At 40.9% G+C, this 22307-nt stretch overlaps 1 protein-coding gene across 2 annotated transcripts; it reads left to right on the top strand.

Moving 5' to 3' along the window:
* The first annotated feature begins 9448 nt into the window (after window positions 1–9448).
* LOC148034654 (uncharacterized) lies at window positions 9449–21480 on the top strand. 2 transcript variants are annotated; one of them, XM_087679601.1, is made up of 4 exons: window positions 9449–9744; window positions 19508–19696; window positions 19925–21158; window positions 21247–21480. In XM_087679601.1, exons 1-3 carry the CDS (start codon window positions 9555–9557, stop codon window positions 20080–20082), a joined length of 537 nt encoding a protein of 178 aa, XP_087535727.1. In that variant the 5' UTR covers window positions 9449–9554; the 3' UTR covers window positions 20083–21158; window positions 21247–21480. The 2 variants fall into 2 exon arrangements, with proteins under 2 accessions (XP_087535727.1, XP_087535728.1); XM_087679602.1 differs by lacking the exon at window positions 19508–19696 and having other exon boundaries at window positions 9466–9744.
* Window positions 21481–22307: the final 827 nt, after the last annotated feature.

Raw genomic sequence — 22307 nt, 5'->3', positions numbered from 1 at the left:
ATTCATCAGAGTTACACTAACTCTTTCAAGCTTTACTCCTTTGACGACCTCACTTTCATCTAATTTTATAACAAACTGCAATTTACTATTACATCCTCAACAGACATATTGTAGTACATTACCATTGCCAACTGCACCTTGTTCAAATCTAAATAGTAATTATTGAGTTCAATGAACTTCACCTCATATGCATTTTTTGTCCCAACCTTTAGTGTTTCCACACATTGAACATGCATGGGATCTCCTATCAACTCCAAAACCTTTGTATTAAGTTGCCATTGGGCCTCTATTAACTTTGAAGGTTGAGGAAGAGGCACGATTCTATTTCTCTTCAGCAGATGACCAAACCCAGCCTTTACACCTTTAAATATCTTTGAGTAAGTCATTGTGCTAATGCCGGCCCTGTCACAAATAGATTGTACATCCATAGCTGAGAACTCATTTGACACATCTTTTAATGTGCACTTAATCACATTTTCCTTCACAACCTTAAACTTACGATTGCTCAAAGTGTTTTCCAATGTACTTGCCTTCACCAATCTACTAATACACAATCCAACCTCACCCTCACCTAGGTTCTCTTTCTGAGCTATCTTACATGCTTTGATACGTCGCTTCCACTGGCCATTATTCATAATTAACTCATTGATTGGCTTCTTCTTTCATTTGCGCTCCTGTGTTAGCTTGCTGTTGATCTTTTTCAAGTCGTCCGATTGTGCCTTTGCCTCCTCATATGAGATACCAATGTCATGGATAGTATCCTGCATTGAAATAATTTGATTGTTTTGTTGAATTATAGTGTCATTCAATTGTACCACTTGTCCTATGAGATGTTGTATATGAAGTTAATGTACAGCGATCACATCATGGCAATTTTTTATGGTTGCTTGGCAAGTTGTAAATACTTTGAATGCCTGATCATTGAGCCGCTTAGTATAACCAAGTAACCCATTTTCACCCTCGCACACATACTTCAGCAAATTTGTGATTCCTGAGAAAGTTGGAGGTCTATTGTTTAAGGGGTCAATTGGGTAGATTCCCCCATCAACCCACAAATCCACATGTTTCAATCTCATTTGCCTATAACTTTGCAAAACCTAAGGGTTGATACTGGTACGCTAGGTTCTTTTGAATAATGGGACATATTCAATCTCTACCTCAATATGTAGCTTCTTCTTTCCTATATTCATTTTACTATTAATAGAAATGGGGAGCCTACTTGATTGCCACAAGAGATAGAGTGGAGATGCACAGAGAGACACACAAAGGTGCCAAGGGAAAGAAGGGTGTAAGTAATTCACTTTGTTAATGAAGGTTGCATAAATACAGAGAAGAGGTCACAATAGACCCATGAGATAGTATAGATATAGGGGAGAAATAGCCAAGAGGGTAGGGATGTCCAAGACTTTTCTTATTTTAGATATTTCTATTTTGCCTCCAAAAACATCTCCAAAAAACACAAAATTTGACCGGTTGGTTTGTTTTTTGACCAAAAGCTATGATATAAAAAATCCCCAAAATATCTTAAAAGGAACTTTCAAAATTTCATTTTCCTTGTTCTCGATTAAAAAATCAATTACCTCATATCTACTAATCATTTTTCATTGAAAACGAAACACCACACTCCCGTAACTAACTCCTTTTTTAATATAAAATTTGGTTGAAAAAGACTTCTTGAATGAGGAGAGAAAAGGAATCTGAGTATATCTTTGTAGATAATATAAAAAAGGCAAAACAAGATTGCAAAAGTGGAGAGAGAGAATGATTATTTTACTATTTTTCTCTCCTCTTTTCCTTGTTTTAAGGAGGAGAGAGGGGGGGCTAAAATGCCCATTTGTACTGAGTTCATTTTTTTCCTAATGTGATGTGATAAACCCCTTGGCTAGATGGGTCCACACATATACACTTTGTTGAGATGGCAAGCTCAACACATGCGGACATTGATGATGGACTGCCTGGCTAGATGAGTCTACATGTCTACACTTAGCACGTTGGTGGTCATTATGATACTCACATGGCCATTGAATTATCACTTATTATATTTTGTTTGTTACACCTACCTACAACTGGCAAAGACATAGCGCCAGTCGATTAGTGTAGTCGGTTATGCACTGTTTGACTCAGTAGGCCACTTTCCTTTATGTTGTATCTTATCTATACTTTTTGTACATTGTATAGTGTGTGAAAGAAGAAGAAGAAATCAAGAAGAAAACATTTTTTGGCCTCCATCTCTCCTTGTGTTCTTGAGAGTGAACTTCCTCTTGTGTATACAATGTGTATTTGGCACAGCCCAGCTCAAGCAAGTCCCCCCACCATGTGATTCTTGACATGGTATCAGAGCCGCGCCACTAAGAGAGGTAGATTTCGAAGGCTAAAGTGAAGGAGAAGAAGCAAGGTTCGAGCAAGCAAGCAATGGGTAAGAAGTTCTCCCATTCTTCCACTCTCTCTCTTGGATAGTGCCTGTGGAGGTACCGAAAGCAGGGTCGAGCAAAAATCTTAGATTGCTATGAGATTTGGTGTTTGAACAAATCACTCTATATTCTGCAGACAAGCCCTTCAGGGCTTATCCGCAGTTATTTTGGGTGTTTGAGGCCGTTTCAGGCCCCGTTTTAGAGCTGCAAGGTTGCAGACAATAGTTTCAGGATACACTATGATTTCGGCTATATTGACCGAAAGTGGGTGCACAGGGTATAGATTGCAAATCTTAATTTTTGAGGTGTTTGCAGCAAGAAAACATAAGGTTTATCTGCAAACAAGTTGCAGATTACATGTACTATTGAGCAATCAGTGAAAAAAGTTGCTTGGTGTATTGATGTGCATGTGTTGTGAAAGATTGCCGAAGACTAGCTTACTGTGTTGTATCCTTGTTTGTGATAATGGCAGAGAACAGTGGAAATCTGATTATTGAGAAGCTCGACAAGAACAACTACCCTTCATGGAAGTTCCGTGTGTCGAAATTACTTATTGGAAAGGGCCTTTATGAGTTTGTCTCAGGTGAAGAAAAGGAGCCAGATTTGGGTATCCCTCCCCGACTGTAGATGAGTTAAAAGCATGGAAAGAGTGGAATGCGAAAGTCAAAAAGGTGATGTACTGGCTATCTGCATTCATTGATAATACTATGCTGGGACATGTCAAGAATGCAAAAACTTCACATATAGCTTGGACAATTTTTGAGAGCATGTTTTCAGTAAATACAAAGGCACGAAAGATTCAACTCAAGCAAGAGTTGAATGCCTTGAAGAAAGGGAAAATGTCTGTCGATGAGTATGCTTTGAAGGTGAGGAGAATTGCAGATGCCTTAGCAGCGATTGATGCAATGCCGGATGATGATGATTTGGTTTCATCCACTCTGATTGGCCTTAAGAATGAGAAGGCATGGAAATCATTTGTTACTTCAGTATATGTACGGAAGCCATTTCCAGATTTTGATGAGCTGATCTCTCTCATGATTATTGAAAAGATCAATATGCAGGGTGATTCGTCTGAAAGAAATGGTGAACAGGTCCAAGCATTTTACTTGAGTTCAAGAAGGGGACATGGAAGATCCTCTTCGAGAGGCTGTGGTATGGGACGTGCTTGCGATAACCAGCAAAACAGGTTCAATCAACAGTTTGGTGAAATGCAGGTTTTTGGAGGCAGGGGAAACTTTAGAGGTAGGGGGAGCTCTAGAGAAAGAGGTGGATGGTAGAATAGAGATTCTAGAAATTCTACTATTTTTTGTCATTATTGTGGCAAAACATGCCATATTGCAGCCCATTGCTATGCAAAGAAGGATGATATTCGCAATGGTAAATTGCAGCAAGGAAACTATACATCATCTTCACGACAGAATGAAGACAAAAATGAGCGTTTGTTTGTTATGCAGCATATGATGAATGCAGTTATAGGAAAGGGGACACATGATTATGTATGGTATGTTGATTCAGGTGCATCTAATCATATGACTAGTCATGTTGAATGGTTTGGAGAGATACAGGACTTACAAAACCCAGGTTATGTGCAGACGGATGATGATTCATGCCACCCAATTTCACACATTGGAAAGGTTCCCTTGTTCTTCTATGATGGCCAAATAAAGAGTCTGAAAGATGTATTACATGTGTCTTCAATTACAAAGAATCTAGTGTTTGTTGGCCAAACGGTAGAGCAGGGGTTGCAGGTCTGATTCAATGCAAAAGGTTGTTTTGTAGAAGACTTTAATGATAAGTGCAAGTTGGTCGCAAAAGGAAGTAGAGTTGGTCGAATGTTCACTTTAGATGCTGGAATTCTTACAATGGATGCTACTATGTATGCTAAAGGAAAAGGAGTAGTTGCAGATATTGAAATATGGCATAAACGTATTGGACATGCAAATGTGTAAAGGCTAAAATTGATCCAATCCAGAGGATTGGTTACAGGGTTTCCTTCTTTTAGAGTTGCAGAATTGCATAAAGTCTGCGAAGCATGCCAGCTTGGTAAGCAGGCAAGACAACCCTTCTCGCATGATAGAAAAGTGAGCAGAAATATACTTGATGTAGTGCATACAAATGTTTGGGGGCCTACATAGAATGTATCTCTTGGTGGCAGCAAATACTTTGTCACATTTATTGATGACTGTTCAAGGAAGCTATGGGTATACTTCATGAAGGAAAAGAGTGATGTGTTTGAGCACTTCAAATCTTTTAAGGCAGTTGTTGAAACAAAAACAAGCTTAAAAGTGAAGTGCTTGAGATCAGATGGAGGGGGAGAGGACCTCTCTAATGAGTTCAATGGCTTCTTGAGGACTCATGGGATAAAGAGGCAATTTACTTGCAGGTATACCCCACAACAAAATGGTGTTGCAGAAAGAAAAAACAGGCATATTGCAGAAGTTGCACGGGCATTAATGGCTAAAAAGAATATGCCCAAACATTTTTGGCCTGAGGCTGTCCATACTACTGTCTACATTATGAACAGAACTCCCACAATCGTAGTTCATGGAATGACTCCTGAAGAATGCTTTACTAGCAAGAAACCTGATGTATCGCACTTGAAAGCATTTGGCTGTGTTGCATACGTTCATGTGCTAGATGAGCTATGGAAGAAACTTGATCCAAAGGCAGAAAAATGTGTTTTATTGGATACTCTTTAGAGTAGAAAGGGTATCGCTGTTATAACCCTGTCACAGGTGAGTTCAAAGTGAGCAGGGATGTTATCTTTAATGAGATGGGAAGTTGGTATACACTTGCTGGTGATGTTTTGGATGATGATAATGATCAGGACAGCTATGTGCAGAAAGATAAACAAGAATCGGGGAGTCTTAGTGGACCAGAAACATCATTTGGTACTACAACTACAGTGAGCCCTTGGTCAAGGAGACTAAGGAGTAGCCCCATATCTTCAGGTGGATCTATAAGTGTTACAGGGAAGGACAAATGAAAGAAGAAAGTGCTGGATGGTAATGATGCATCTACTAGTCATTTGGGATTTGATGGAGATTCTAGTGGTTCGGAGAGTTTGGATGATGAGCTTGGCATTCCTTCAGTCAGGACGCCAGGTGTACAGAGAGCTCATAGTAATGTAAAGGCTCCATTGAGTGATCCGGTGGTACACAGATCTAGCAGGGTCAAATACCCAGTTAAAAGATTTAGTTTTGAAGGTTATGCAGCTCACCATTATGCTTATATGGTGAAACTAGTTGAGGATGTTGAGCCCACTTGTTTTGAGGATGTTGTTGGTCATGCTCATTGGGATGTAGCAATGGATGAAGAGATGGTTGCATTAGAAGCCAATAAGACTTGGGATTTGGTACCCTTACCTAAGGGTAAGAAAGCTATTGGCTGTAAGTGGGTTTACAAAGTCAAGCATAATGCAGATGGTTCAGTTAGCAGGCATAAGGCTAGGTTGGTTGCAAAAGGCTATGCTCAAACATATGGCATAGATTATGAAGAGACATTCAGTCCAGTTGCTAGGATGGCCATTGTTAGGTGTGTGATTGCCTTGGCAGCAGCCAAAGGTTGGAGTTTGCAACAAATGGATGTTAAGAATGCCTTCTTGCATGGTGAATTTCAAGAAGAAGTGTATATGGAGCAGCCAGCAAGTTATGAGGAGTTAGAGCATCCCACATATGTGTGCAGGTTAAAGAATGTGTTCTATGGGCTGAAGCAAGCACCTAGAGTATGGTCTGACAAGATTGGAGATTATCTTGTCAATATTGGATTTCGTATTTCTGATGCTGATCACTCACTTTATATGAGAAAGGGAGATGCAAGTTTGGTCATCATAGTCATCTATGTGGATAACTTGATTATTACAGGTGACAGTGACAATGGAATTGTTGAAGTTAAGGAATTCTTGAAGAAGAAGTTTGAGATGAAAGATTTGGGTGGGCTGAGATACTTTCTTGGTATTGAGGTGATCATATGTGATGATGATATATGGCTATCCCAAAGGCAGTATGGCTTGGATATGTTATCCAAGTATGGTATGACAGCATATAAGCCTCTTTCAGTACCATTGGAGCAAAATGTGAAGCTGAGTGCTAATGTTGGGGATGAGGTAGAAGACCCTACTATGTTCAGGAGGATAGTAGGGAGTTTGATATATATGACTATCATAAGGCCAGAGTTGAGCTATGTTGTTGGCCTTGTCAGTTAGTTTATGCAGATGCCTAGAAAGCCTCATTTGGATGCGGTTAGACGTATATTGAGGTACGTGAAGTCCACTTTACATTATGGACTTTTTTATGAGGCAGGTAAGGATGTACAGGTCTTTGGATACACAGATGCAGATTGGGCTGGTAGCATGTCAAACAGAAGATCTACAAGTGGATTCATATTTTTCCTTGGTAGTGCAACAGTTACATGGGGCAACAAAAAGTAACCTACAGTTGCTTTTTCGAGTATAGAGGCTGAGTATAGAGGTGCTACTATGGCAGCATGTGAGGTGGTATGGCTGCAAAAGTTATTAGGTGATTTGGACGTGCAGGGAGATGGTCCAGTTGTCATTCATTGTGACAACATGAGCAGCATACAGCTAGCTAGGAATCCATTGTTCCATGCTAGAACAAAACACATTGAGGTGCACCACCACTTTCTGAGAGAAAAGGTACTTGCAGGAGAGATTGACTTGGTATATATCAGCACACAGGATCAGATAGCTGACATTTTCACAAAGGCATTGGGTGCAGAGAAGCTTCGAAAGTTCCGAAGCTTACTTGGAGTTGTAGAGATAGAGTTGAGCTTGAGAGGGAGTGTTGAGATAGCAAGCTCAACACGTGTGGATATTGATGATGGACCGCCTAGCTAGATGGGTCTGCATGTCTACACTTAGCACGTTGGTGGTCACTATGATACTCACATGGCCACTGACTTATCACTTATTATATTTAGTTTGTTACACCTACCTACAACTGGCAAGACATAGCGTCAGTCGATTAGTGTAGTCGGTTATGCACTATTTGACTTAGTAGGCCACTTTTCTTTATGTTGTGTCTTATCTATACTTTCTGTACATTGTATAGTGTGTGGAAGAAGAAGAAGAAATCAGGAAGAAAATATTTTTTGGCCTCTATCTCTCTTCTTGTGTTCTTGAGTGAGCTTCCTCTTGTGTATACAGTGTGTGTTTGGCGCAGCCCAGCTCAAGCAAGTCCCCCCACCACGTGATTCTTGATACACTTAGCAAGTCGGTGGTCATTATGATTCTCACATGGCCATTGACTTATCACTTATTATATTTAGTTTGCTCCTCCTACTTACAGTTAGCATAGTTATAGTGTCAGTCGATTAGTATAGTCAATTATGCACTGCTTGGCTTAGCAAGCTACTTTCCTTTATGATGTATCTTATCTATACTTTGTGTACATTGTATTGTGTGTGGAATAATAAGAAAAAACCACCAATAAAATGTTTTGGCCTCCATATCTCTTGTTGTGTTCTTGAGTGAGCTTCCTCTTATGTGTATGGTATGTATTAGGCATAGCAACTCAAGCAAGTCTCCCCCACGACGTGATTCTTGACAAGATGTCTCACTTTGGCTTCTTGGAAAGCCTCTCATTTTCCTAGATTTAATGTGTTTTACTTTGGAGGGTGGTCATGTTGAAAATGCTAATGAGGAACAAATCAACTTAATGGCTTCAAGTCCCTCTTTGGTATCCTCTTATCATGCTGTACATTATAACACTAGTTAAAAAGTCTTAGTTGCGTGACTAGGTAACATGGAAGCAAGCTCTGGTAGGCTAGAGGGGAAAAATATCCTTGTTTCTTCTTGGAGTCTTACGATGCAATGATAATAGTGTTCCTTGGGGACCATGGTTGATCCTATTGTTCATATTGGAACTATGCAACAATGGATAATAGTGTTCTAGTCCACTTGGGAAAAAAATGATGACTTTAAGGTTTTGCTTAAGAAGCTAAAAGACCCTATCCAAGTTTGTTTCTTTCGAATGTCTTGCCTTTTGACATGAGATTTTTATTGGATGGATCAAGACCGTCTATGTCAATGCATTGGCAAAAAGCACACGAACCGATGTAGTCGAGTATCGAACACTTCACGTCCATGCATACATAGTCTATCCAACCAACTGGGCCCACTCGGGGTGCTATCTAAGTTTGTTACCCCTCTTGAGATTTTCTTATTTTAGTCTTGTATTTTGTCATGGTAATATAATTGTTGAATATAGTAATTTGTATGTATTTTCTTATTTTAGTCTTGTATTTTGTCATGGTAATATAATTGTTGAATATAGTAATTTGTATGTGTCACAAGAGTGATGTCTACATAATTATGTTAGTATATTCTTTATATGAGAGGACCTACACACCTCAACCCTCTCAACATGCTATATTAGTGATGTAACATAATTAACAAAGTTATCATGACGAGTCTTCAAGACCATGTATATATTGTGGGTTTTACATTTTGAACAATGTCTACTTGACGTGAACATCACTCTACCATTATATGCTATGAAAGCATAGGAGTTCTTATAGTATATACTTTAATGGATTCCAATAGAATTTATTAATAAATAAGACCCATCTTTAAAGGCATACCCATCGTCGAGCCGCGTAGTTGTGGGTTTTGAACCTTTTACCTCATATAACTCACACACTTTCAAGCAATTGGACTATCACTTGATGATATGAGAGCATAGTATTGATACGCATATTTCGAGGAGGAGTACGATATGTTCTCTCTGAAAAAGATATATTGGGACCGAAGATTGATGAATCTTACATCCAAATAAATTATTGAGGTTTTCCAAGGGAATTGCAGAATTCCTGGAGGTTTGTAAAATACATGAGCTGTGAAGAATGAGAAACCAGGGACGGTCGGGCCCCCAGGAAAGAGGGGCAAAATACAGAGAGCTAGCTAGTTGTAAGGTTTAGATGGTTGGCCTGAAATGTGTTGAGGCGCCCCATGATTAGCCAAAAATCAATTAATCAATCGAGACGTTAAAACATTCAGAGACATGAGATATCTCTGTTACTCACTCCACCCAGTCATACACGAGCACACACACAGGCTCTCTCTCTCTCTCTCTCTCTCTCTCTCTCTCTCTCCCCTCGATCGTTTGTAACTGAGACGAGATCACCATGGACAGCTTAGATTTCTTTATGCCGGACTTCGCTTCTTTCTATGGTAATACCACCATCAAGTCTGATATCACCACGCCACCGACAACTGCTACTTCCGATGACAGGAAACAATCAAGTACAGAAGCGAAGCCGGGCGCAGCAAGTGCAGTACCATATCTTGATGGTAATCCAGCACCAACCAAGGAAGGTAGCCGCCTCTCCCGATTCTATCCCGCCTGCTTATCGTCACCCGATTCTAATTGTCTGAGCCGCTTGTTGTCCGTCCCCCTCATCGACACACCCGAGGTGCTGTGATGGATGAGAGTAGCAGCACTCGTAGAATTAATACATGAGAGGTAAATCCGGGCCACTGTACTGGTCGAATGGCTGCCTGCCAGATTAGTAGCTGCCTCTGTACAGTTCTTAGCTGACTTAGGCCGGCCGCTGCAACATCACTTTGTGTGCTATTGTTGGTTATTCAGTCTCGTTTTAATGAGAATCAAAGGCTCTCTCTCTCTCTCTCTCTCTCATTATTCATGCCGGCTTAAAACTGTAGGGATTAATAAGTGCCCTAGTCCCAACATGTGCATGCTGGGTAGTGCTCACAAAAAACCGTCCTTTAATGTTCTTGGATGTACTTTTTCCAGGCAATATTCTTAAAAAATTGGTTGAAATTGAGCCTCGTCTTGACGAAAATCAGCTATTTTTAAAGCATTTTAGTTATAAAACTGGCTATATCCCTCCCAAAACTGATTCGAGTTAAGCATGTTCCTTATTTTTATTGGATGGGAAAAAAGTTTTTCGCAAGCCCTCTTTTGGGTGCTAAAGTGTAGTAAAATACACCTATGTGAAGGAGATATTAAGAATAGACTAGACTAAAATACACCCATGTACATAAACATGGACTGGTTATTTTTTGTCATACTCTTAAGGGAGGGACCTAGGTTTTTACCGAGTGCAATGCCCAATTTCTCTGGGTAAAAGTAGTGAGGAAAAATCTTAACTTGGTATTTCAAGAGAGTTTTCAAATTGGTGCTTCACATGAGTTTTTTTTCCCTTTTGGGCTTCTTCATGGTTATCTTACCGCACCAGTAAAAAACGATCACTATAAGGATATCAGGCCTTAGCAGCCCCGATTAGCGACGACAAATAGCAGTGTCGCTAAATATGACGCAAATAGCGATGGTATTCAAAGCAAAAAACGCGGGCCGAAACTCGAGTGTGTTACATTTTGCGCATTTACGCAAGAGAGCGAGAGGGAGAGTGACCGTCTTGCTAAGAGGGAGAGAAAGAGAGAAAGAAGGCTTCTCACTGCCACCGCTGCCACCGTCGTCATTCGCGAAGAAGAGAAGGAGGTGTACGGAGGGTAAAGAGGAGCCGCCATCGCGAAGAGAAGCCGCCAAACCCTTCTTCGAGTCTTTACGGTGAGTGCATTCTCTCTCTCTTTTACTTGTTTTTTGTATAATTTGTGTATATTGAGAGAGAGAGAAAATGAGAGAGAGAGAGGGAGAGGGAGAGTGAGGAAGAGGAAATGAGAGAGGGAGAGGGAGAGGGGAAGAAAATGGGAAAGGGAGAGGGAGGGAGAGGGAGAGGGAGGGGGAGAGAAACAGAGGGCGAGGGTGAGGAAGGGAGAGGAAATGAGAGAGAGAGAGGGAGAGGGAGAGGAAGGGAGACATTAAACATAATAGGAAAATGAGAGGGAGGAAATGGGAAAAGAAGAGGGAGGTAGACATTAAACATAATAAGAAAATGAGAGAGAGGGAGAGGGAGAGGGAGGAAATGAGAGAGGGAGAGGGAGGGAGAGGGAGAGGGGGAGAAAATGCGAAAGGAAGAGGGAGGGAGAGGAAATGAGATAGGGAGAGGGAGATATTAAACATAATAGGGAAATGAGAGAGGGAGAGGGAGGGAGAAGAAATGAGAGAGGGAGAGGAAGAGAGCAAAAGGAAATGAGAGAGGGAGAGGAGAGAGAAAAATAAGAGAATGAGAGGAGAGAGAAAAAGAGAAAATATGTTAAACATAATAGGGAAAGAGAAAAAGAGAGGGTGAGGGTGAGGGTGAGGGAGGGAGAGGAAGAGAGAAAAGGAAATGAGAGAGGGAGAGGAGAGAGAGAAAAGGAAATGAGAGAGAGAGAGAGAGGAGAGAGAAAAAGAGAAAAATAATTAAACCTAATAGGAAAAGAGAGAAAGAGGGTGAGAGTGAGAAAGGGAGAGGAAATGAGAGAGAGAGAGAAAGAGAGAAAAGGAAATGAGAGAGGGAGAGAAAGAGAGAAAGAGAGAAAAGGAAATAAGACCTTACAATAGGCTCATCCTAGGCTCATAGGGGTTAGGCCGATTCTCAACAAACCTAAGGGATATATGGCTAGAGAACCCTAGCACACTTGCGCCTCCTAGCATAATGTTCTTCCTACAAAGAGACCTCTCATACATGGGACTTGTCTTAGCCTTCACCACACAAGTATACAACAAATGCAATCAGCCTATCAGTTAGAAAAACATTCATTTTTCATAACGTAAATCCAAAAATAACTTTGTATATTCCATAAAAAATAATCTCTTCTTAAAAAGATAAATACAAAAAACTAAAACAGCATCATTCATATGCTTCGCAAAACTAAAACAACATCACTACAAGATCTCTTAAGAAACTCATCTTCAACTATCAATTTTAATTAAAAAAATAATATAAAATCACTTGCAAGGAAGGATACTCTTTTATCACTAACCCTCTTTCTTCCTTAGAATAGTCTTAGGAACAAATTTCTACTCTAACAAGCATATATTTGAGTATAATAACTATTTTAAGGTTTATTCTATGAGTAGTAGTATATATGCAACCATCAAGCTAGAGATCATGCTTTGGTATCTGTGGAGATCCCAATCTCATGCCCTCATAGAGATTGTAGTGTGCAATAGTGTGGAGAGAAGGTGGGTGAGTTGTAAATGGTAAAGGAGAATTCTATTGATGATGGAGAGAAGATGAGGTGAATCACCAATTCTATTCTTAGTGAGTGCAACCTACCCATAGTATGGCATCCATGACCGATTGAAATCAGTAAGACTTTGAAATTCTACCTCGATTATTATAACTATTATTTTGTGGTGGATTTTCTTGCCATAATTTAATGTCAATTTGTGCTTGTGTTTTTCACGGTGTGTTGACTATGGGTGTCAAATGCTCTAGTCAGATCTCTCTCTCTTTCTCCTCTCTCTTCTCTCAACCATTCTCTCTCCCTCAATCCTCCCTCTTTCTCTCTTCCTATACTCTCCCTAAATCCTTCTATCTCCCCCTAAACACAATAGTAGTGAGTTTGGGAATCTCTCAATTTCCATTTTTTGAATACTAAAAAGATGACACCTAGATAACATGCCCATAAGTTTTTCAAAACCATATGATATGACCTATCATTGAAAAGTGCTTGAAAAATGGAATCTATTGAGCTATAGAGAGTTCAATTTAGAGTTATAGTGTTCAAGTTATGACAAATCCAAAGATTTGACCACATGTTCTAAACTTATGGGAAATTCCCATATTCCTCAATATGGTGTTCCTATCTCTTTTCTCTCTCTATCTCTCTTTCTATTTCTACTCGATACATTGATTCCCATGGATGTCGAGACTTTTGATCCACTTAGAGAGGAAGCATCTATACCATTATATAATGGGTGCCGAGTATCTCACCTGAAGACACTGCTTGCACTCTTAAGTGTGCAAGCAAAATATGGGTGGAACGATGCGAGTGTGACCGAGTTGTTCAGGTATCTTGTATATACGCTTCGTTGATTTCTTTTCGGCACTATTATTAAAAATATTTATGCCTTTTCAAGGTATTTTATGATTTTTTTCAAGTTATTGAAATATCATATATTACCACCTATAAATACCATGCCTAAGTCTTGTGATTGACAAATATCATGCGCGAAGGGCATTTTTGCGTGGAGTGTATTGATAAAATGTGCTCCACAATGGACTATGGTATCATGGCAAGGTTCGAGCAGGAGAGCCGACGACGAGCAACGGATCCAAACACGGTTATAAATGAGATGAAGTATTTTGGAAACTTGCAAAGTATTGTTACGGTGGATTACTATAGCTTCTCCTTAATACTATTCGATGTGCAGTGGTTTAAAGTGATACTTGAAGGAGCTGAAGCAATAGTTCGACGAGGTCTATTTGGATTTCTCGAAATAGATTAAAAAAAAAAATGGACGGATTTACACGACACCTTTGTGTTGTCGACTTATTGTGAAAAGGTACATGAACTCATTTATTTGTTAATTGTATTACTGTTGAGATATCGAGCTCCACTCGTGATACGCCAGGGTGACCGTTGTGTATTTATGTCACCCACTTGTCAGTTGCAGACGCGGTTGGTACACCGCCCATGAATAATAGCTACATGATAGATATCCTTATCTACTCTAGTTCGTGGCTCAGTTAGTATGCCACCTTAGTTAGTTGAGTTTGGTTTGAGACCCATATATAGGGTTCTTCTATTTCTTTGTACTAGAGTTCTTTTGGCTTACACAACTAAGAAGAGGAAAACTGTTTTCAGCCTCCACCCTTGTGTGTATTCCCCCATTGTGCAAGCAAGAAAGCTTCAAGCGAGACTCCTTCCTTCTCTCCCACAATCTTGACATGGTATCAGAGCCTTGTTCGTGGTAAGGAGCTCAAGAAAGCAAGCCAAGCTCGCGGTGTTCTGGTAAGAGGAGCAGTGTTGCTTTCATTTTCTGTTTTGGGAGCAGATCTCTGCAGGTAGCACAGCCGAAAATTGCAGGAGTGCATTGTCTCAGGTTGAGACGCTCTTCGCGGTGAAGCAAGAGGGCAGTATATGTTGCGGGAGAAAGCTTTAGCTCTTGGCGACCCTGTTTTTTTGATTTGAGGCCATTTCGGGGCTTGTTTTGGAGACGGAAGTTTTCTGCACGCACTCAGGAAAAGGCTCAGTTTTATGCTGTTTAGCCACTGTTCTACAGGTCGGTGAATAGTTACTATAAAAATTGCATCGTATGCTTGTGCGCAGAGACATTGGGAGTTACAGAATCATCCCTGTTGCCTGTTGATGCAAAATCGTCACTAGGAAGTGACTGTGTGGTCAAATACCACTTTCGCCAGTTTTGCAGATTTTCCCTTGTGAGGGTGAAGCTGTGTTTTTTGCAGTGACAGAATTTTTTGCAGTGTTCTGTAATGGCATCTGATTCTCTTTCACAGATTGTCACTGAAAAGCTTGACAAGAACAACTTCCAAGCATGGAAGTTTAGAATGACGAATTTCCTTATGGGAAAAGGATATTGGGAATTTGTTGCAGGAAATGAAGAAGAACCAGTTCTTCCTGATGTTCCCAATCAATAGCAAATGCAGGCATTTAAAACATGGCATGAGAGAGCCAGGAAAGTTATGTATTGGCTGTCTATCAGTATTTCAGACTCTATGATTGTGCATATTCAGGATGCAAGTACGCCAAAGGAGGCATGGGATACTTTGTCAAAAATGTATAGCACAAATACTCAAGCCAGGAAAATGCAGCTCAAGCAAGAGTTGCATAATGTGCAAAGAGAAAATATGAGCATCAATGACTACCACATGAAGGTGAAAAAGATTGCAGATGCACTTGCTTCCATTGGGTCGCCAGTGGAAGATGATGATTTAGTTTCTGTGACCTTGAATGGTCTAGGAAAGGATTATGCGCAGTTTCGGACATCCATTTCCGTCCGTGAAAGATTTCCTGATTTTGAGGAGTTGATTGCTCTTCTAATTTTTGAGGAGCAGAGAAATGGTGGTGCATCTTCTTCAGGAGGAATTTCAAAAGAAGCTGTCTTCTACTCAAATGCTCGAAGAGGTAGAGGCAGAGGTAGAGGAGGCCGATTTGGAGGCCGTGGTAGAAATCAGAATATGTAGCAAACTCAAGAAAACCAGTCCTATGGAGGAGGACGTGATAACTCTAGAGGCAGGGGGAGCCAAAGAGGTCGTGGTGGATGGCAAAGAGGCCAAAATACAAACAGTAATGTTGAATGCTACTATTGTGGTAAAATGGGTCATATGGCTAAAGACTGCTACAAAAAGCAGAATGACATCATGAATGAAAAACTGCAACAAGGAAATTATGCATCTTCTAGTAGACATGGTGATGACAGAAATGAGCATCTGTTTATGGTACAGCACATGAACAATTCTGTGACAAGTGCAGAAGAAAGCAACGATGTATGGTATGTTGACTCAGGTGCGTCAAACCACATGACAGGTCATGCAGAATGGATGGAGGATGCAAGGAAAATGGAAAAACCAGGATTTGTGGAGACTGGTGATGATACTGCACATCCTATTGTGCAGATTGGAAAAATTCCTTTGTCTATGCAGGATGGGAAAAAGAGATACCTCTCCGATGTATTTCATGTTCCGAATATCACCAAGAATCTGGTTTCTGTTGGTCAAATGGTTGAGCAGGGCTTGCAGGTCAGATTTAATCCTCATGGATGCTTTGTTGAGGATATGAAAAATAAAGGTCGCTTGATAGCAAAAGGAAAGAAGAAGGGCAGAATGTTTACATTGGATGCAGACATGTCTGAATTGAGTGCAGCAATGTTTGCACATGGGACCGGTGTAGTTGCAGATATTGATATCTGGCATAAACGCATTGGTCATGTTAATGTACAACGACTTAAATCAATGCAGGCCCAAAACGTTGTTGCAGGATTGCCTAAATTCAAGGTTGCAGAAATGCATAAGGTATGTGAAGCCTGTCAGTTTGGAAAACAGGCAAGGAAACCATTTCCTAGACATGTTCAAGAGAGTAAGAAGCCATTGGAATTAATCCACTCTGATGTGTGGACTACTAAAGCTGCATCTCTTGGAGGCTGTCATTATTTTGTCAGTTTTATTGATGACTACAATAGAAAAGTTTGGGTGTATTTTATGAAAAAGAAAAGTGAAGTTTTTGGGCATTTCAAAACTCTTAAAGCTATGGTTGAAAAAGAAACAGGCCTGCAAGTAAAATGCCTAAGGTCAGATAGAGGGGGAGAGTACCTCTCAAATGAGTTTGCAAGGTTCCTGCAGGAGCATGGCATAAAGCAGCAATATTCATGCAATCATACCCCACAGAAAAATGGAATTGCAGAAAGAAAAAACAGGCATATTGGAGAGGTATCTCGTGCCATGCTTAATGAAAAAGACCTGCCAGATTTTTATTGGGCTGAAGCAGTTGCTACAGCAGTCTACATAATGAACATGACTCCCACTGCAGCAATACATGGAATGACTCCAGAGGAGAGGTATACTGGTAGGAAACCAGATATTTCTCATTTGAAAATTTTTTGTTGCATTGCCTATGTACATGTGCCAGATGAGCTGAGATCCAAGTTGGATCCAAAAGCTGAGAAGTGCATCTTTATTGGTTACTCTCTGCAGCAAAAAGGGTATAGATGCTATAACCCTTCTACTCGTAAGTTTACAGTGAGCAGAGATGTTGTTTTTGATGAGATGAGTAGCTGGTATAAACCAGTAAATGTGATTGATGATGTAGATGCACAAAATGGTAATGCTGCACAAAATTCACAGCAGCAGTCACAAAATATTAGTGGACCTGGAGCGTCCTCTAGCAGTGGTTCACATTCTTTGCCATGGACAGGCAGATTGAGATCAGGAGAATCTTCTCAAAGCAACGTAGATAGTGGTATGCAGGTATCACGAAAAGGAAAAGAGAAGGTTGATTAGCCCATGTTTGATGTGAATGCAGGTCACTCTTATGTGGATGGTGAATCCAGTGGCTCAGAACAGAGCATTGATGATGAGTTGGGTATCCCTTCTATTGTTACACCTGGAGTAAGAAAGACCAGGGATATTTTGAGAGCACCTGGGAGTGAAGCTACTTTGCGCAGGTCTACGAGAGCTAGGTATCCTGTGGATAGGCTGAAATATGATGGATTTACAGCCATTCACTATGCATATATGGTCAAAGTGATACAGGAACCAGAACCCACATCTTTTGAGCAAGCCATGGGAAAAGAAAAATGGGAGAAAGCCATGGATGAAGAAATGGATGCCTTGGAAGCAAATGCTACATGGGAGTTAGTACATTTGCCTAAAGGTAAAAATGCAATTGGCTGTAAGTGGGTTTATAAGGTGAAGCACAATGCAGATGGTTCTGTGAATAGATACAAGGCAAGATTAGTAGTCAAGGGGTATGCACAAACATATGGCATTGACTATGAAGAAACATTCAGTCCGGTTGCAAGGATGGCAACCGTAAGAGCAGTCATTGCTATGGCTGCATCAAAGGGATGGTCTTTACATCAGATGGATGTAAAGAATGCCTTCTTGCATGGTGATTTGCAAGAAGAGGTCTATATGGAGCAGCCACCAGGTTATATGCATGCTGTTCATCCTGAGTTTGTTTGCAGGTTGAAGAAAGCCTTGTATGGCTTGAAGCAAGCACTTAGAGCATGGTCTGACAAGATAGGACAGTATCTTGTCACTATTGGCTTTCATATTTCCAAGGCAGATTTCTCACTTTATGTGAGAAAAATAGAGAAATGTATTATGCTACTTGTCATTTATGTTGATGATTTGATTATGACAGGTGACAGTGATGAAGATATCCTTCATGTGAAAATGCTATTGAAGCAGAAGTTTGAGATGAAAGATTTGGGAGAGCTGCGTTATTTCTTGGGCATTGAGGTGATTAGATCGCCAAGTGGGATTCAGCTCTTGCAGAGGCAGTATGGATTGGACATGCTGTCCAAATATGGGATGACAGGCTGTAAGCCTATTTCAGTTCCTTTGGAGCAGAATGTGAAGCTGAGCACAGATGCAGGTGAGCTTCTAGAAGACCCTACTATGTACAGACGCATAGTAGGAAGTTTGATTTATATAACTATTACCAGGCCAGATTTGAGCTATGCTGTTGGATTGGTAAGTCAGTTTATGCAGGCTCTAAGGAAACCACATTTGGATGCGGCTAGACGCATACTCAGGTATGTGAAGTCCACATTGCAGTATGGACTATTTTATGAGACTGGGGTTCAGATACAGTTGCATGGATACACTGATGCTGATTGGGCTGGTAGTATTTCTGATAGACGATCTACCAGTGGATATGTGTTCTCTTTTGGGAGTGCTGCAGTCACTTGGAGCAGCAAGAAACATCCTACAGTTGCCTTGTCGAGCACAGAGGCTGAGTACAGGGGTGCAGCAATGGCTGCATGTGAGGTAGCTTGGTTGCATAAGCTACTTTATGATATGCATCAATCTACAGATGGGCCAGTTGTCATTTATTGTGACAACATGAGTAGTATACACTTGGCAAATAACCCAGTCTATCATGCTAGAACAAAGCACATTGAGGTGCATTATCACTATGTGCGAGAGAGGGTTTTACTAGGTCTTATTGATCTAGTTTATGTCAGCACAGAGGATCAGGTAGCTGACATATTCACGAAGGCATTGGGCGCAGAGAAGCTGCGCAAGTTTAGAGACCTGCTTGGTGTGCAGGAATTGGGATTGAGCTCGAGGGGGAGTGTTGAGATATCGAGCTCCACTCGTGATACGCCAGGGTGACCGTTGTGTATTTATGTCACCGACTTGTCAGTTGCAGACGCGGTTGGTACACCGCCCATGAATAATAGCTACATGATAGCTATCCTTATCTACTCTAGTTCGTGGCTCAGTTAGTATGCCACCTTAGTTAGTTGAGTTTGGTTTGAGACCCATATATAGGGTTCTTCTATTTCTTTGTACTAGAGTTCTTTTGGCTTACACAACTAAGAAGAGGAAAACTGTTTTCAGCCTCCACCCTTGTGTGTCTTCCCCCATTGTGCAAGCAAGAAAGCTTCAAGCGAGACTCCTTCCTTCTCTCCCACAATCTTGACAATTACGACATGGTATATGTCATAATAGTTTAATCTCTCTTGTACGTGTTTGTGAACATGTAATCTTCTATTCAAACCCCCGACAACCTCGATGGTGGTATGTTATACCTTCAGCTCCCCGAAGTACGAGAGTATATGATCAAAGCAATGTTCCGAGCATAGATGAGGACAATATGCAAATAGAGGGGTCGATATTGCAAGGGGTGGAGGCCACCGAAAGCTTGGAGCTAGTATCGGCTAATAATGATGGAAATACAGGAGTCCAAGAATTCTTTGAGAACGAGGTGGACTTATTCTTTTGTGGTGACATGTCTATCAACTTTCCAGTGTATGCGGAGTTATGTTAGGAGATTGACATGGGACCTTAAGATACTTCATACTTGGAGCATCCACTTACTCAATTCGTTGACTAATCACTTATAAGGATACATAAGATATGCAATTTAAGTGAGATCATTTTTTAAAGATTTATATTACCATGCTTTGTATGATTTAAATTGATTATGCTAACATCATTTTTTGTTTGTGCAGGTGATATTTTCAGGATGACTCGAGAGATGAGCGATGAGGAGTTGCAGGATATCTTCACGCGCATGTCTCTAGATCAGATCGCGAGATTCAGAGACATGGTAGATCAGGAGCTGTCTCGGACATTGTCAGGTCGCTCTACTAGATCTACTTCGGCGTGATCAGATGCTTTAGCTTTGAGTAGACGAGGTCAACGCTTCAGACTTGGGCCAGATGGAGGAAGTGCTTCAGGGTCAGGGGATGTTGTAGAGATACAAAGGCAGTGAGCCCGCGGTCGGCACGGGATACAGCTGTGACTTCTCACTCTCATGGCAGTTCCAGGGAGCGTGGCTCAGGCTCATGTGGATGTTGTGGAGGCATGGAGATGGTGTCTCCATCTCATCGTTCTACTGGAATTGCGTCACCTCCAGGATTTGTCACACCTGTGGGGATATCTACTCTAGTTACTCTGGCTTTTTCTCAGCTGTCTCTCCAACAGATATTACCCCGGTCGGTACACCGGATGCACAGGGGTCTCTTGGATATGCCCAGGAGCGTGGATGCAGATGGGACAGGACCCATCTTAGGCATACCCTAGGGGGATATGCCTATCTTATCGATGATAGATCAGGAGCCATCATCATGAATAATGAGGGGAGGAGAATGATGGCTCGCATGAGAGAGTTGTGCCAACAAGTTTTTCGACACAACGTCTTAGATCATTGGAAAAATATACCAAAGGGGAGTAAGGACTACATAGTAGCATCCTTACATGAGGAGTTTCTGGTTCCAACCTCAGCAGATAGATTTTCTATGGGCTGGATGATGGACTGTATACGTGTATATATATCACACAGACGATCGGACGCACGTAAGGCACTCAAGAGTGGGGCTGCAAAGCCCGAGTGGCTAGATGCGAACGACTAGCGCCGACTGAGGGAGGAGGCTACATATTCTCCAGGATGTTGGAGTTAGCAACGCGAGACGGAGAGGGCACGACTAGAGACCGGAGTGGTCCATCATCTTGGGAGTGGCGGCTATAGGACATATCTGGAGGACTTTGTAAGTTTTTCTTTTGTTTTGCTTGCTTATTTTTTTGCAATATCATTTGTACTGACAATCATGTTCCTAACAGTTAGTATTTTGTTTTCTTTGCAGCACTCCATTACAAATCATAATCCGACCGGCCTTGAGACTCGATATGCAGAGGCACGGTCTCACTGCATTGATCGACCGATTGTATAGACGCGGCTGCCTTGTAAGTCACTCATCTTTCTTGTTCGTAGTTATAATGTTTAATTAGAATGCATTATTGTATGGTGGTCTGATGTGTTTTTTTTTTGCAGAGTCTGTTCGATGCTCCTTTGCGGTGGGACGAGCTTTCGGATGGCGAGGATATGTAGCTCGCCCTTGGATCCCTGGAGCTCATACACCTTTCTTTTTTGGTCGCCTTATCTGTGTAGACCTTTTCTATATAGTAGTGATATCTTATCATGATTGTACCAGTCGCTTTCATTATGCGATCATGTATTTATTTCATGTATTAGTGTTATGATTTTAGTATACTTTGTTTTTATTTACACGAGCATTGTACACAGTGCAGAAACTATTTTGTATGGCCCATATAAAGCACACAATGCTATAAGCTGCCTTGCCATAAAAAATTTCTTCCATGTTACCGTCGCTATTAGCGTCGCAAATTTACTGCACGCGTCGTTATTAGCGTCGCAGAGCATCGATATAAATGCGACACTGATACGGATGCCAATAACGACGTTGATACCGACTGTTCTATGGCATCGCCAATAACGACACTTTTTGCGATGATGGGAAAATTTTTTGTTATTTACATTTTCGTCACTTTTAACGTCGGTATAAGGCCTATATCTTGTAGTGGATAGGGCTATAAAACACTATAAATACATACATACATATACACACACACATATACATATATATATATTAGAGAGAGAGAGATCCTTTGATTTTTTTACTTTTTTGTAATGAATCAAGCCTTATTTTCGAAGAGGACTTCATATATAAGGTTTGTTTTCTACTTTTGTGTGATTTAAAATTTATATGTATATATATATAAATATTTGATGTTTTCATAGTGTCTTGAATCTTAGCCTCAAGGATGACTTTGTACACAAGGTTTTTGAAAGGGAAGTGGAACCCAGGAGGAAGAAGCTTGGTGGTGAGAGCTATGGCGGATGGAGAGTAAGAGCCAAGAGAGAGAGAGAGACTCAAAAGTGGGAACTCCAACAACCACAATGTGTCATCGGGCCTTCCTTTATTCAAACTGTCACTAAAAGAATAAAGAATAAGTGATTGTGACGGGCACCCACCACCTGTAGTGTGCAATGGTGGGTACTGTCAGTGTAGTAATACATAGGCGGCTAGGCGG

Source organism: Lygodium microphyllum, chromosome 6, assembly GCF_053477565.2.
Source record: "Lygodium microphyllum isolate KBCC chromosome 6, Lygodium_microphyllum_v1.1.10, whole genome shotgun sequence".
Lineage (NCBI taxonomy): Eukaryota > Viridiplantae > Streptophyta > Polypodiopsida > Schizaeales > Lygodiaceae > Lygodium > Lygodium microphyllum.
This window is presented reverse-complemented; position numbering and strand designations above follow the sequence as displayed.

Coding starts and splice junctions, on each gene's coding strand:
- LOC148034654 (XM_087679601.1), top strand. CDS start 9,555: ATGGACAGCTTAGATTTCTTTATGCCGGACTTCGCTTCTTTCTATGGT. Junction 9,745..19,507: donor TCCAGCACCAACCAAGGAAG/GTAGCCGCCTCT, acceptor TTATACCTTCAG/CTCCCCGAAGTACGAGAGTA. Junction 19,697..19,924: donor GGTGGACTTATTCTTTTGTG/GTGACATGTCTA, acceptor TTGTTTGTGCAG/GTGATATTTTCAGGATGACT.